Raw genomic sequence first — 16,080 nt, 5'->3', positions numbered from 1 at the left:
GAGAACAGATACCGTTTTTTTAATCCAATTTTTCTCTCCCCACAGTTTACCATCAGCTAATCTCACAGCCACTCAATGTCTGCCGGGTCTACCAAACTTCCTTACAGCAAACCCCCCAGCATCCTCTGATACATGTTCACTGCCAGAGAAGATATTGAGGCACCTGGTGTAGTGTCATACTACTGCACAAGAGTGTTTTTTCTGTTATGTTCCAATCCCTTGTGCACATCAGTGACTGCCTATGGTAGGATGTGCAGTGGGTATCATTTCTGTAAGGGCTTGATGTCAGTAGGGTGCCCTGCCCTACTCCAGGCAGTACTAAATGCGGATATCTCAAATGTCTCCACCATAGGGAACAATGAACAAGTGTGCCCTGACATGCAGTCCTCCAATCCCCCCCGCCCAGGATGGGCATGTCACTCCTCCTTACCTGAACCATCAGGCCTCCAAGCTGAGCATCGACCTTGAGTTGCCTGGCCTGTAGCTTGGACTTTATCCCTGTCTACTCCCAGTATGGGTCCAGTGAGGACAGATATTAGTCAGTTAAATCAGAGAATGAGTTGCAGAAAATGACCAGTTTATGAACCTGAAAACACGATAAAATAAAATGATGTGAAACCTATTACTATTACAGCTGAAACTTCATTTTTCATATTACCTGCTATACTTCCACCACTACCCTTCTAGGCTTGGATAGTCAGAACTAAGGGTTTCTCCACTCAAGGCAACCATAGTTAGATTTATATATATATATATATATATATATATATATATATATATATATATATATATATATGGTTCTATGTCATTTGATTGAAAACCCATTTGACTGAATTGTAAATAGATTAACACAACTGACAAACTCATTTGATTGAATCACAACTGATAGAAAACTGTAGAAATGCACAGAGAGTAAATTAAGTTGTCAATTCTGAACAAAGGAATAATTAGGGAAGTGATTCTTGAAGAGTATGTATGGATTGGTAATGTCCTCTGTCATACAGTGTCTCCAGATCTGTAAATGTTTGTGCTTCAGCACCAATTCATTGAATAGCTCATGTACTGAAGTAGAATCTGCAGGATCTTCATGGTGTATTTCTGCTTTATTTTTATCATTCTGTTTTTTTTTTTTTTACTTGAAATCACTGGTATCACTGAGTCTAGCAATCACAGTACCTGTAGCACTATCAACCCACTTCTAAGCCATTATTAGCAGTTTGAAACCTTTTTGAATACAGTGAGTTTTGAAATCCTTGTAGAATACTACCCATAGTCTCATTAACAAGTAGCCATTTAGAAGGTTTTGTCAATGTTTTCTGTCTCTATTAGAGGCTTGCTTAGTTAAAGCATGCCCATTGGACTTTTTTTTCTTTATTTTTTTCCCACTGCAAGCTGAGCTAATTAAAAGATCTGTAAACTACAACTTTGCTGGTGATGTTGAAGTTTTGGCTGTGAGGACACAGAAAGTGTTCAGGAGAGAGGAGGTGGAGACAAAAGGATGAAGGGATGTTAATTAGTCCTTCACCATGTCCTCCATTTCACCTAAAGCCAACCCAATTTTCCACCATGTTGCTGTCCTTGATTGCTACAACCTCAGCTATTATTATTACAGCTTCCATGCTTGGGGTGTGCACACTTATAAAAAAAAAAGTTTAATTCACACGTGTGATTTTTTTTATTTAAACATACTAAAAAAAAATTGATCTTAAGAGAGCAGATTCTAGAAAACATTGATCTTTTTATTAAGATTATTATAATACGCAAGTCATAGCATGGGTACTCCACTCTTAAAAGCCCTAACCATTTATTAACCGATGAACGTGCTGAATGAGCTGCCTTGGAGATTTTCTTACTCCTGTGATGTTTAGGTCAATAGGAGCTCTGGAAAACAGGTAAAAGAAAAGGGCACTACTAAACCATATATTAAAGGGACATTTCTTTTGTGACATAAAAGTATGCAGACTACCAGCATGCAGTTTCTAGAAGCCATGGTAGATGTAGCACAGAGAAAAAGTGAGAACAACAAAAACAGTGAAAATATGAACTAGAGGACTTTGTGCCGAATGACCTGGATACTTATCTTAAAAAAAAAAAAAGGAGAGAGAGAGAGAGAGACACACACACACACACATGCGTGCGCGCACACACACACACACACACACTGGTGCATGCCCTGAGGGTTCCCAGAAATGGTCAGCATACTTAAAAATCTACAGCTAAGAGAAAATATCATTGCCACTTCATTCACAATGTTTTCAGGTATTCTGACTCTGGAAGGAAAAGGTTGAGCACTGCAAAGTTTCTGTATCAAGAGCAATGTTAATACTGGTGACATGCACTTAGGACTTTGATAGAAAAAGATTTGCATCAACATACATCTGTAGAACTAATAACGTAAATTGTAGGTAGCATTAGTAAATTAGTGTAATGCTATTAAGTTTGTAATAAAACATTCACAGTTTTCTTTGAGGGGACACAGAAAATTGTGAATGGAAGGGCTGAGAAATATGTATACAACTCCCATCTAGGAAGCTCACTGGATGGATAAAATATCTAAGTTTATAAATACTTCAGTATTATTTGCCATGGGTATCAGTTTAAGCAAAATCTTAACTATGAATATGTGACAGGCTCTATAGCTCTCATATGTACGTGATTTTGACTCAAATTTTAGCTTTGCTCCTCTTAAAACTGGTGACTTTTTGAAAAAAAGGTGATGAATTACACTTAATAGCGAAATAGTTATAATTAAACTTGTTTTACTTCAGAAAATGCATATTAATCCACATTCTCATATTCTGTCAGTGTTTCAATTTAATAGTACTAATATTTTAAAAATGTCCCTGACAATTTCTGGATTTGTACCCAATTGGTTCAGAGCTATACAGATGAAGGTAGACTTTTAGACCCAAAACGAGGAACGTTCCTCATAATCAGATACGCTTGAGAAGTAGGAGTATTTGATCTTGTTTCTACTTCTGTTTTATCTTCGCGGTTGCGTCATTAATGTTATTTGCCATGTTTATGTTTTCTACTCCTAACTTTAAAAAATATATCTGCTTCTGTTGAAATTAATAATGCGTGTTATTATTTACTAATACTTACACTTTCGAAATTTTCAATCTCTGTTTAAACAAATCATCAATCAATCTATTTGTTAATAATTGCTTTGTAACATGATAGGCATAATTTTCCAAGTTGTTTCTTCGTTCATCATCTTGCCTCGGTGAAGTACTCTTGTAGAAAATCTTTTTAAATACACCGCAAGCGCGTTGGTACGGCGCTTTATAATCATCCCTTTCAGAAAGAGGAAGCCTGTGTTTCATAGTCGGACGGTATTTTGAGATGGATTGTCAACAGCAGTCATGGTTGTGGGATCAATTATATAAGTTTTTCTTATTTTGACCGTGGTATATTTACCCGTGATTACAGCTGCAGCGTATATTAAAAAGTTGCAGAGCAACGCAACTGCGTCTGGATTGTGAACAATGTGGCAAAATCTTTACCGCAGTATTTATTCCAGTGGCAGTAACTGCTTCCCTTGACACTGGAGTTGATTTTTTGTAAATGTCTGTTACAACACCACACTACGCATTCAAATCATTTTCTCCGTCGTTACTTTCATTCCCTTCATGCTTGAGTCTTGTTTTGCAAAGTAATTTTTTTCTCAAAGACTTCCACTTTCATGTGCAAAATCTGCTTGCAGACGTTTCTTTATCTCCAGCTACTGCTTTTTTTTTTCTTGTGATGTTAAGCAGTTTTTTATCACAACAATTTTACCATAATAATACTGCAGGTGTTCCGTAACACATACTGCCAAACCGCACTTAGCCTACAGAAGACACAACTGTGTGGTCTTTTTCTTAGTCGTGTGGACTTCAGCATGACCCACATTGGCACGGAACTGGAAGATTTCAGGAAGCAATGGAAAGATGAAATACAGGGTAGGAAAGTAAACCCTCCAGGCAGACAAGGCGAAACTAGCAAAAGACTGAAGAAAGCACACCAACAAAGGGAGTGCCTTGATATTTGGCCGCAGCATTTGGAGCAAGTAGGGCAGGATGAATCTGGAGCCGAAGTCAGCAATTTAAATAAAAGTACTGTTCAAGTTGCAACAGAATGTGGTTTGAGCCATAGCAGCCGAGGAAGAGACAAAAAAGCCAATAAAGGCAACAAAAACAGAAGGCATAAAGTGGGTGCAGATACAGTTTTTGAATCTCGGATTCCAGGCAGTGATGGCCAAAGCTGCGTTAACAGTAGAAATGAAGACATTTTTTGCTCCACAAACAGCCCTTCATATGTATGCATGGACAGTGATGTATCAGTGGGATGTACCCGTGGTGTGAAAAGACCTGATGTCTGCCAGAAAGTAGATTATTTTTATATTGCTGAAAGCTTGCTGGAAGGAAGGACCAGTCCTTTACAAAACCGGATTGAAGAGGAGAATAACAAGTCTGAGCAGAAGTTCTGTGGGAGCAAACATCATAGTGTTGTGAAAAATGCACGTAATCACCATCTGAAACCACAGAGGGAAGAGCTTGTAGATGTTTTAATTCAAGACCTGGTAATTTTCTCTCTAACTTTGAATTAAATTGTGGATTCTTGAAAACCTTTGTTTACTTATTTTTGTAGTCAGGTAAGTGAATGTTTAAGTAGTGTTTGATTACAGCCATGTCCTAAGTCATTAGTTTTATCATTCTTATTGAGATTCATAAGTTTATCGATTATTACTAGGCTAATTGCCCTTTTTGGCCATTTTAAGCCTATCCAATTAAACCATTATGAGAATCAAACCCTGCACTTTGTGTCTGTATGGTAAACACCTTAACCATTATGTTAACCTAATGCAAGTCTCTTAAAGTGACATTTACAATGTAGTGAGCACAAAACACTTTGCATTACAAGAAGGAAATGCCACAGAAATGTTTTGTACACGCTGAAACAGCATATGCAAATACAGCGGGATATGTAACAAGATTTACAGTAATAGCAATACTGGCATTATCATTATTGCAGCTGACACTTGTGCAGCATTAATACAGATGCAGGTGTAATATGCATCTTCAGAAAGTCTTGTATCTGCTAGTAACAATATGGCCCTGCCACTTGGAGTTGACACTGACTGTTCAAGCTTTTTTTAGCTGCAGCTATGTTGTCCCCCCTCACACACACACACACACACACACACACACACACACACACACACACACGTACACCCCATTATTGCTGTGTGACTGTTTCTATCCTAGCGTTTGGGAAATTGGAGGTTGACTCTGTGGAGGCTATATCTTCTTGGAGCTTTATAATCATTGAAGATGTTGTATCTACTGTTATTGTCTGCTGTTGTTTGCTTGAAAGATTTTAAACATTTAGTCACTTGCATCTCCATTTTCTGTATTACTAATTTATAACATAACTTTTATACTTGTTTTCACAATTTTAAAAAGAAAAGGTTTCATAAAGCAGTCAGTTCTGTTTTATTTCTCAATAGCATTTTTGCATCTCTAGTCTTTCCCAGTGTTTCAGCACTAAGGAGAACAACCGTTGCCAACTTTTTTACCAGTGGTCATTCATCATGTGACTGCGGGGTTGTTTTGAGGAATAACCAAGCTTTTAATTGCTGAAAGATGTTTTGAAGATTTGTTGGAAGCTGGCCTTTAAATGATATTCACCTTTGCAGCCTGCTTGAAAGGCTTCTCTCTCTCCGTCTTTTTTAGTATTATTTGAAATGTCATTTTGCATTCCTTGTTAGAGATGCCTTAGTGGTAGATAAATCATTCAGACTGTAATCTTTAAAAAGATACTGTTTTTATTGTTGGTTGCATATTTAAATTAGTTTAACCCACAGTTAATGTTTATGGTAACTTTGTCAGTATTGTGTGAGATCATGCTAACTTATTTCCGTAAGTTGTGTCTGGAGGTCAAACTGTGATTTTCATCAGGATGAAATTAACTTTAATTTGTTATGATAATTGATTATGTCTGTCATAATGTCTGTACAAGCAAAACTCATGAAGTATAAAGGGGGGGGGGGTGAAGAAAGAAACATCTCTAGTGCTTATGGATTAAATGCTGCCTTGAACAGCGTCTAGTTCAGAAAAGTGCCTTTTCACTAAGAAACATGCAGAGAGGCTGAGCCTGAGTTTTGGCACCCTCCTTTTAGAGTTTACTAATGGAAGCAAGAAATATAGTGAAATTAAGTATTTTGATGAGGATGTTTTGGAAAACCTTCTGGAGATGTGAATTTTGCACTTGATATGAATCTAAGCAAACATGTTCCAGCAGAGTTTTTATAATACACTGACATTGCTCAAAACACGTTTTTTTGTTTGAAAGAGTATTGTGAGATTTCTAGTAGATTTTATGCCTTGGTTTGTTGCTGTAGTACCAGACTTGAGCAAGTAGTCTTTATAGTTGCAGTATCAGATGATAATAATAACTTGCGATGTTTCCATTGTAATGGAAAGGTATGAAAGCTTTCAGCACCATTTTTAAAAAGGTTCATTTATTAGTATGTATGGGAGTTTGAGCTATGAATCTTTTGTCTTGCACAGTAATCTGTCCAAGTGATTTTTTCCTTCAGACAGCTGCCATGCATGGATTGTCTTTAAGGGACGAATATATTAGAATGTTGGATGCCTAGTGCACAGCTTCTGGTATGTTTTCATGTATTTACAAATGTACATATCACTTTGTTATGGTTTAATGTATGCGGAGTATGTAGTAATGTCTAGGAAGTAAGCTTGCTTCTGAAGTCAGATGTATTCAGAAAAAGTGATTAGCTAGATTGAGAACTTGAGACTTTTCTTGGGGATCTGTTTGGTGACACTGCTGCTGTTTTTATTACATAAATAAAATAGGGAGGATAAATTTTATTTTTCTGCCATAGTGAATGCATTGCCTGCATCTTGGATTAGGTTGTCTAAGTTTGCAGATTTCCTTTTGTAATAGATGTGGGGAAGAGTGATTTTTTTTCTTTTCAATGACAAGCTACTGTAGGTAATTGATATTCTGGAAGGTGCTGATATTGTTTGCTTTATGAAGTGTTTTGTGAAAAACACTATAGTAAACACTGGGTTGCATTGATTATTATGTGGTAGGGGAAGGAGTTTGAGCCCAGTGTTTCTTCAGATCCTGTACCTGTTCTGCCTCAGAAATAAAAAGATCTCCAGTAAGTGACTTGTCTGGGAACAGCTTTTTTCCATTGATTTTCTAAATCCTCTACTTCCCTGTACCATGGTATTCTGTCTGCAAATCAGGGGATCCACTTGCCTAATTTTGCCCATCGTATCAAAATTAGTGGTAAATGGATTGAAGAAAATTCAAGTGTGAGAGGCGCTGGAATGTTCTTTTAATACAATTGATCGTATGGATTAAGCTTATTTCCTTCCCAAATTGCATTTGAATTCTGAATGGATCTGGGGTTCTTGAGGTGAGGGCAGGATCCATACAAAAGTTACTGTTAAGAAAGAAGGTTGTTGACGGTGTTCCTTCTGATTTTGAAAGAGTGATTTATTATTCAGTGTTCTTCCTGGTGCCCATAAGACAAGATGAACGGGATGTATTTTCAGTCTGTCAGTTTTAAACTTTTAAAAGTGAAAGTGTTCAGTTCTTTAGTTTTTTTTCTCTTCCAGTGTTTTTGAAGGAGATGTGAATAGTAAATCTGGATTTGATACTTGTTGGGGTACATCAGTGTTTATGTCCCACGTGAGGTTTCTGATATTTTAAGTAAGGAGTTGGCACATCATTTGAGGGTTCTTCCTTTTGGTTTATGGCTTTACTGTGATATAAATGATGTTTAGCCCTGGCAGTAGCAGTATTCAAGTTGAGGGTATCTCCAAAATTTCCCCTGCTTAGACAACTGTCTTCAAGTTACTTTGCTTCAAGATCTTGTTTTTGAACACTTGAGCTTGTTGATTCCTTTTTTGAACTTCCTGAGATTTACCATCAATGAGAAGAAACCACACCTGCTCCAGCTCTGGGGTAAGATGTACTTTTTGTAGTTTTGAATTTTAAGATGGGGAGAGTTGTTCTTACAGAGGACTTCAGAAAGAACTTTCAGGCAGGGAGATTGTAAATGTTCCTGGCCATATTTCAAGGAGCTTTCTTATGGTTCAAGATTCAAGACTTCACTTGAGGAAACATTTGTGGTATGTCATGATACTGCAGGGTCAGGAATAATTTACTGTTCAAGATTATCCCTCTTATTCCTGCTTTGCTCAAAGAGACATAGCTGCGTTTCCTGCCATTTCAGAATGTGGAAATCCCCTTCAGGAGTCCTGCCCCTGGTCAAACACTGATCAGTGATGCATCAGACCTGGGTTAGAGGGATCGTGATCACTGTCTGTGGAGTTTGTGCTGATGGAGCAAATATGATCCCTAGCATGAGCAGATCTTCATGCAAGCATGAAGACATTATTGGTGATGTCTCTAATATTTATTTTTCAGTCACTGTGCAGATAATGATGTGGCCTCCGACACAAGTAGAACTTTATGTAAACATGAAAACATTATCGGCAGGGTTTCTAGCAGTCAGTCTTCCATAGCACTCTAAGAGCTTATGTTCATCCACTGTACAAAAAATGTCATCCCCAACACAAACAGACCTTCATGTAAACGTGAACATACTGTTGTCAGTCGTTTCTTGCAATCAGAGTCTTCCATAATAGCTTAAGATTTGATGTTCTCTACTAAATGGACAATGCAGCAGTTATGAGGTATTCAGAGAAGCAAATGCCTTTATCAGTTGTGCAGGATATCTGTGGAGGTCTAGAAGCAGATAGTCACTCCAGGTTTGAGTTTAGTTGTGGTACACCCTCTGGGTGAGTGGAATGCTTTGCCAGACCTGCTGAGCAGATTGGTAGTTCATAGGTTCATAGGTTGGTACTAGGCTATTGGCCCTAGGCCCTATACAAGCCTAGCCATAACAATTCCCTGGCTATTTCTTCTCACACTATTTACTTCCCTGGACTCCTGTCTAGCAGGGTGACTGACGTGATCCCCGGGCTGAATTTCCTTTCTCCCATCCAATCATCAAGGTTCTTTTTGAAGAGGGCCAAAGAGGTGCTCTGCTTGACATGTATGGGCAATCTATTCCAGAGTCTGGGAGTCTCTGGGTCAGGAACCTATCCCTCCAGCATGTTTTGTTTATTGTGATGACAAGGTTTCGATCCCTGGAGCGTGTGGCTCTGAGGGATTGGGATTTCTTTAAGTGTAGCATGTCCAACAGCTCTGGGTTTGACATGGCCTTGTATGTTAAGCAGAGATCGCCTCGGAGTAGACGATATGCGACAGAGTATAGCTGGAGTTTTTTAAGGCGGTCAGCATAGATCATCTGCTTTAGGCCTGTGATTCTTTTAGTGAGGTATTTCTGCAGCCTTTCCAGTTGTTGCAGATGTCTTGAGGGGTACATACCAAATGGGGCGTTGTATTCTATAATGGGTCTAATGAGGGATGAGTACAGTGGGACAATGACCTCCTTTTTTCTGGATGAAAAGCCCTTAGTGATGAGGTGTGCCACATAGAAGGATTTCCTGACTGTAGTGGCAATGTGTTTATTGAAGGTGAGACCACTGTCCACCTGTGTCCCTAAGTCCCTTATCACACTTTCAGTATTTAGTGTACTGCCACCTATATGGTAATTCACACGTACATGTTTTTTCCCAAAGGGGATAACTATACATTTCTTGGCATTGAGCTTGAACCCATGGCTGTGGCACCAAGCATCTGTTTCTGTAAGGCCCTTTTGTAGAGTATCCACATCATTTGGGGATTCAGTAATGGCTCCCAGTTTGCACTCATCTGCGAACTTTGTTAGCCAGAGTCCCTTATTGTTGGCCTGTACTTCAGAGAAGTAGATGCCAAACAAGATAGGTCCCAGGACTGAACCCTGAGGTACTCCACTTGTCACTTGTCTGGAGCTGGATTTGGAATCAGCTACGTTTACAGTGTGGGTTCTGTCAGTAAGCCAGTTAGCAACCTATCGAGTGACGTAGGGATTAATGCCTAGCTTAGTAAGTTTATCTATGATTCCAGAGTGGGGGATGGTGTCAAAGGCCTTGGCAAGGTCCAGATAGGCTGTGTGGACTGCCTTACCCTCGTCCACAGCTCTGGAGACTGATTCAAAGAAGTCAATCAGGTTCAGGAGACAAGGTCGGCCCTTCACAAATCCAAACTGGGTGGGGTCCAGTGTTTGAAGGTTGCCATTGTCTTTGTTTATAAGTTCCATGATAATACATTCAATGGCCTTGCAGATCAGGCTCGTCAGACTGATGGGGTGGTAGTTCCTGGGATCCAAGGTGGATCCCCCCTTGTGGAGTAGGATAACTGTAGCTGTGTGCCACTCAGTGGGCACAAAGCCTGAGGTGAGGGTAAGATTAAACATGACACTTAGGTGAGGTGTCAGTTCATTTTGTAGTTCGTGTAGTACACAGTCCGGGATGTCATCTGGTCCCATGGATGCTGTTTTCTTAGCTTTGGAGAGTGTGTTTTTTACCTGTGTGGCTGTTATTACTGGGATTTGGCAATCTTCCGGTATTGAGATGGGCCATTTAGGGGGTGAGAGGGGGGTGAAGTTGGCACTGAATCGATCTGCCAGGATATTGGCAATATCCTTGGGATCAGTATATTTAATGCCATTCTGTTGTAGCTCAGAGCAGATCTGAGCATTGCCATTTAGATTCTTGACATAGTTATAGAATGCCTTGTGGTTGTCTTTGGAATCTTTGGCAATTTTATTTTCTTAACTAGCTTTGGAGGATTTTATGAGGGATCTCAGCTTCTTACTGAGGCTGATAAGGGAGGTTTTTGCATCCTGGGATTTTCCTCTTTTCTGCAACAGTTTCTTCCTTTTGTTGTAAAGTTTGTTTATGGCATAGTGTCAGACTATGTATTACAACTCAGCCCCTAGGCTTTCACTTTAATAAATTAAAGTGCTGCATCCACAAGATGAAGCCATCTGTAAAATTTTTAGATAAGGCCTACAGGATAGTTAGGGTGTGTTCTGTATGACTTTCACAATTTCTGTCATTCTGAGGTTCCTGCAAAAGGTAGGAGATGAAAAGACTCCCCTGGATTGTGTAGCATCAAGGTGGCCAAGACAACATATATATTCTCACTTCTGGTTCAGTTCTTGAAGGGATGTCTAACTTCACCACTGAGGGGTGAAACACAAGCAAGCTTTTATGTATTGCATTTGGTAGTCTGTACTTGCATGGATTTTGGGGGTTTAGTTCTGCAGCGAAGAGCATTTTTTAAATGGGCATTGTAAAGTTTATTTAGAAAGCTGGAAAACCTTGTATGGGGAAGCATTTGTTTAAATGACAAGGTTTCTTCATTGATGCAGAAGTATAATTTATAAGTAAATCAGACTGATTTACTGAAGAGCTTTAGTCTATTTTCTTTTTCAGGAACTGTTGTGTTTTTTCTTTATGGTATATTGCTCATTATTATTAGTATATCTTTTGACCCAGCAGCTTTAACTCCTCTCCCTGTAGTAAAACTGTATTTCACAGTGATTCTATCCATTTTCTAAACTGCTCGTCTTGGTGAGTGAGTGTCATTGTCATAGTGAGCTAAGTAGAGCACACCAAACATTTCTATCCTCTGCATTGAACCCAGGGTCATTCTGCTAGATCCTCAGGTGTTCTGCCAGAAGTTGAGAGATGTAATCCCTCCAGTATCTTCTGAATCTACCCTAAGGCCTTACTTCAGTTGGTCACACTTTTTACACCTCCTGTGGGAGACACCCTGACTTGGGGGGGGGGGGGGAGCATGCTGTCATAAGTGTCCAAACCACCTCACCTGGTCCCCCTAAGCCCTGAAAAACAGTGGTTGCAGTGAGAGATCCTCCTGCATTGCTGAGCTACTCTGTGACTGAGCATGAACACATCTACTCTGCAAAGGAAACTCAGTTTCTACCACTTGCATTTACATTCTCACCTGCTTTAATCACTTTTCAAAGGTTGTGACTATAGGTGATGTAGGGGCACAGATTGACTTGTAAATTGAGAAGTTCAGCTTGTGGCTCAGCTGTTACTTCTCTACTACTGTGCAGTACATCACTTGCAGTACTGCTACTGCATCCTTCTGTTGGTGATCCACTCAATCCCCTCTAACTTCACTTGCCAACAAGACCTCAACATATATAATTTTTTGCACTTGTGGTAACTGTTTTCTAATCTTCTGTAGAGAGCAGTCCACTCTTTCCTGGATAAACTTACAACTTCTGATTTGGAGCTGTTTCCTGGTGTTCACACTCAGCAGTAAACCACTCCATGATATGCTGGAGGTCACACTTGTTTGATATTAAAAGGGCAGCATCATCTGCAAATGGCAATGATACACTCATGACTTCACAAACTGTATAAGCTTCAGACTACAGGTACTACTAGATCTTGTGGCTGTAAAAATCACAAACGAGGGGAGATGAGGCTTTGTGGAGTCCTTTGCCTATCCTGAATGTATAAATACAGGCATTTTGAACATAAACTTAGTGTCAAGCATATCAATAAAATTAGTGCTTATTAGGTATAGAGTCTGAGTGGTGTGTAGCAGCAGAAGGTGTCATCACATAGTTTTGTAATATTCTTCAAGGCAGTCTAGGGTATGTGATCTTATTCTGCTATGCAAAACATTTGTACATAGTAATGGCAAACCTCCATGACCCTATCAGAGCTGTGGCATAAAGAGGTGAAGCCCTGATGACTCAAGAGTTTCAATTGTTACACAGGGGAATGAAGGAGCCAACTCCCAACTTGGGAATAAGAACGAATGGTCAGTGCTGGCTTGCTCTTTCTTGTTGAACCATTGATGTTTCTTGTCTGATGCGCTTGTCACCAGCAAGCAGAAGTTTGTGGGTGCCAGAAAGCAGCATAACTAGAGATGTCTTGGCACTACCAAGCCATGAATAATAGATTTAAATTAGCTTATAGATGAGGGCATGCACAAATAAGAAGAAAGCATTGTGGGCTGTTGTGGTGATACGAGTGCCCCCATTAGCCACCACAGAGTTTGATCTAGGGCTAGTAAAAATGAACTCCCTTCACCAGTTCACTACAGTAGCATGACTTGGATAGCTATGGTGTGGCTAGGTAGTTCCTCAGACAGGGGGCAATTCAGAGGCAGCCTCAGTCAAGAATGGGTTGAAGCATGACCTTAAGGTTATTGGGATGAGTACTGTACCAGGAGAAACAGGTATGCAGGTAAAACAGCATACGAGAATGAATGGTAATTGGTGGAATCAAAGCATTCTTCTTGGCTACCTAGCTGACAGCCATTCTAATGCTGTTGCCCCTGTATACCCATCTGATTGTATGGGTGAGACATCATGAAGCAAACTTTATTGGAGAAAAGAGACCCCCATGGGATGATGTGAAGTATAGGTTTTATGGGGGCAGTAGGGGAACAAGTGGTACCTCAGAAAGGGCTTGATGGGCAGGAGTCATGAAGGACAGAAATCACATATGGGAAAGAAAAACTTTCGTGCTGCCACTGCTATTTCTGCAAAGATAAAAAGTTGATTATCTATTCCTTGGCTAAGACAGAAACTGCCCTGCTATTCCTGACTCATGGTTGTGATTGCTGGATTTATTCTCCTTTCCAACATCCCAGTATGGGATTTGACAAGGTGGCTGAGGAATGTGATTATTGCCAATCAGAAGGTAATATCCCCGTCTTCCAAGCAACAGTGAAAATGCATATTAATTGGGATACCTCAACATTGTCCAGCAATATCTAATGTCTTCCAGTAGTGTGCACTAGATACCAGGTTTGAATGGCCTGTAGCAGCAGCTTGTGCCATTAGAAGTGGGACTATCACGGTTGTCTTGGTCATTTGAGAGCTTTATAATTGTCTTCATCATTCTATGATATTATCCAGTGACTTTAACACTTTTAGCTAGATCTGCCCCATTCCCGCAGTTTTGATATAATGAAACTGTCTGTTTAATTATTGCAGTGACTTCAACCTTGGAAATGGACCCAGTCCCACCAGTTGCTTTTGGCACTGCCTCCTCAAAGCAGGGAATGTCCACCAGGTTCCCGAGTTCTTCAGATTTTTTTTCCATCTCCCAGCAATGTCTCTGTTTGAGCTCAATATTTTGTCAATTTCCTGCATAGAATACTTTGGGCATTGTTCCTCTTAACCTTCCAGAACTGAAAGATGTTTTGTCAGAACTTGTTTGAAACCATTAAAAAAATCATTTTCCATAGCCTCAGCAAATTTTTCCACACCTATGCTTTTACTTTGGTTGCTGCTACAGCTGCTGCCTTCTGTCTAGTTAGTATGTGACAGATCAATGTATTCACCCTCACTACTAGCATTTCATGCTGTAACTTTATGGCTTTTCTCTCTGCTAGTGTCTTTTGGTGGTTCCTAGGATTATTGACATGACTATCTTCAGCCATCTTTCAGACACATCTTCTTCTTGCTGCTTTGATTATTGAGATCTTGAACAGAGTCTGGTTGGATTGCAAGTCCCTGAGTTCCTCAGGTAAAAAGGAGAAGCTGTTCGGGAGGAGGGAGCTGATTCCATGCAACAATGTCTGACAGATGTTTTGAAACCCCCCCCAACAACATGTTGGGTTTTCAAGATCTGTCAGCCACCTTCCCAACTAGCTATCTAACCAGGCTAACTCCAAGTGGTGAGTTGACAGCTTGGCACCCGTCATGATCAAGGTGTATAGAAACTGCAGCCTTGAGTTTGATGGCATGAATGCATACTCTGTCACTGATATTTGATCCCAGTTATTCTGGCACTTTATGCACTTGTGAGCCTTCTTGTATTTAAACTTAGCTTTCATTCTAAGCAATCCATGACTTTCATAGAGGTCTAGTAACAGTTCCTGACTTGGAGTGTGATCACTTCAGTAAAGGTACTTCTTCCAGTACCACCCTTTCAGGGGTTTCCCAGTGGGACTAAATAATCAGTAAGTAGTTTGTACCCTGTAAACCACCAGACCCAAGCTTTTCAAGAAGGTCAGACTTAATGAATAGCTTTTATTTCAGTATGCACAGAAATTTCCTTTTTTGCAGATTGTATTTGCATTGAGGCAAATGTTTCACCAGCTGCTACTAATTTCAACTGAATGGCATCTCTGGCTGGGGAGTTTTGAGTGTTCCCAAAAAGAAGGCATATGACCATGATGCAAGAAAGCTGATTTGAGCAATCCTGTGATGGTTTGAAGTCCCAAAAATATTGGTAGAATTGATGCAGGTTATGTACAAGGACCCAGTGACACAAGTACGAACAGTGTTTGGGCTCACAGAACGGTTCCCAGTGGGAGTGGGTGTGCATTAGGGTTCAGCTTCGAGCCCAATGCTGTTCATATTGGTGATGGATTGCATTAGCAAACAGGTCTAAGGGAACAGATAAAGTTGCTTTATGCAGATGTGGCATTGCAGGCAAACTCTGAACAAGAACTTCAGAAAAGGATGAGGAATGGAATGCAAAACGGAAGGCACATGGGATGAAACTGAGTACAGATAAGACAGTTGAAATGGCAGCAAATGGAGGAAATCAGAGACATCTGAGAATTGAGATAGAAGGGGAAACTAGTGGAACAGATTAGCAATATCAAGTATCTGGGAGGAGTGGTTGACAAGAAAGGAAGTCTGAATTGAGGAGGTCAAAGCTAGAAACAGAGGTGCTGCACCTAGCTGGCTGAGCATGTCAGGGGTAGTGTGTAGCAGAGTAATGCCAAAGAAGCTTAACTGTAAAGTGTACAAAATAGTCGTGCAACCAGCTACTGTATGTTACAGAAAATTGGACAGTTAAAAAAGAGCAGTTGAGGAATCTGGAGGTGATGAAGGTGAAGTGCCCAAGATGGGTTGTAGGAGCTCACTGTGGGATAGGTGAAGAAATGAGGAAATCAGAGCAGAAGTTAAGTAGCTCCAGTTGCAGAGAAGATTAAAGAGAACAGATTACAGTGGTTTAAGCACATGTGCCACAAAGCAAAAGACAGTCTAGTGAAGAAGATTTAGGACAGGAAGAAAGCAAGAGGAAATGAGTGTGCCAGCAATAAGTGGCTGGATTGTGTGAGTGAAGACCTGTGACAGTCAGGCATGACTGTTGAAGAGGG

General features: G+C 40.0%; 1 protein-coding gene across 2 annotated transcripts in view; it reads left to right on the top strand.

Annotated features, from left to right (window-relative positions):
* The first annotated feature begins 3,344 nt into the window (after window positions 1-3,344).
* FBXW8 (F-box and WD repeat domain containing 8) overlaps window positions 3,345-16,080 on the top strand; it is a 1,953,337-nt gene continuing 1,940,601 nt past the window's right edge. For both annotated transcript variants that reach the window (XM_044068251.1, XM_044068250.1), the window contains exon 1: window positions 3,345-4,564. In XM_044068251.1, coding sequence (XP_043924186.1) covers window positions 3,884-4,564 — 681 coding nt within the window. In that variant the 5' untranslated portion in view covers window positions 3,345-3,883. The remainder of the gene's footprint in view (window positions 4,565-16,080) is intronic.

Source organism: Protopterus annectens, chromosome 4.part0, assembly GCF_019279795.1.
Source record: "Protopterus annectens isolate FY-2018-M chromosome 4.part0, PAN1.0, whole genome shotgun sequence".
In the NCBI taxonomy this organism is placed as follows: Eukaryota; Metazoa; Chordata; order Ceratodontiformes; family Protopteridae; genus Protopterus; species Protopterus annectens.
Note: the sequence above shows the minus strand (reverse complement) of the source record. Positions and strands in the feature narration are given on the sequence as shown.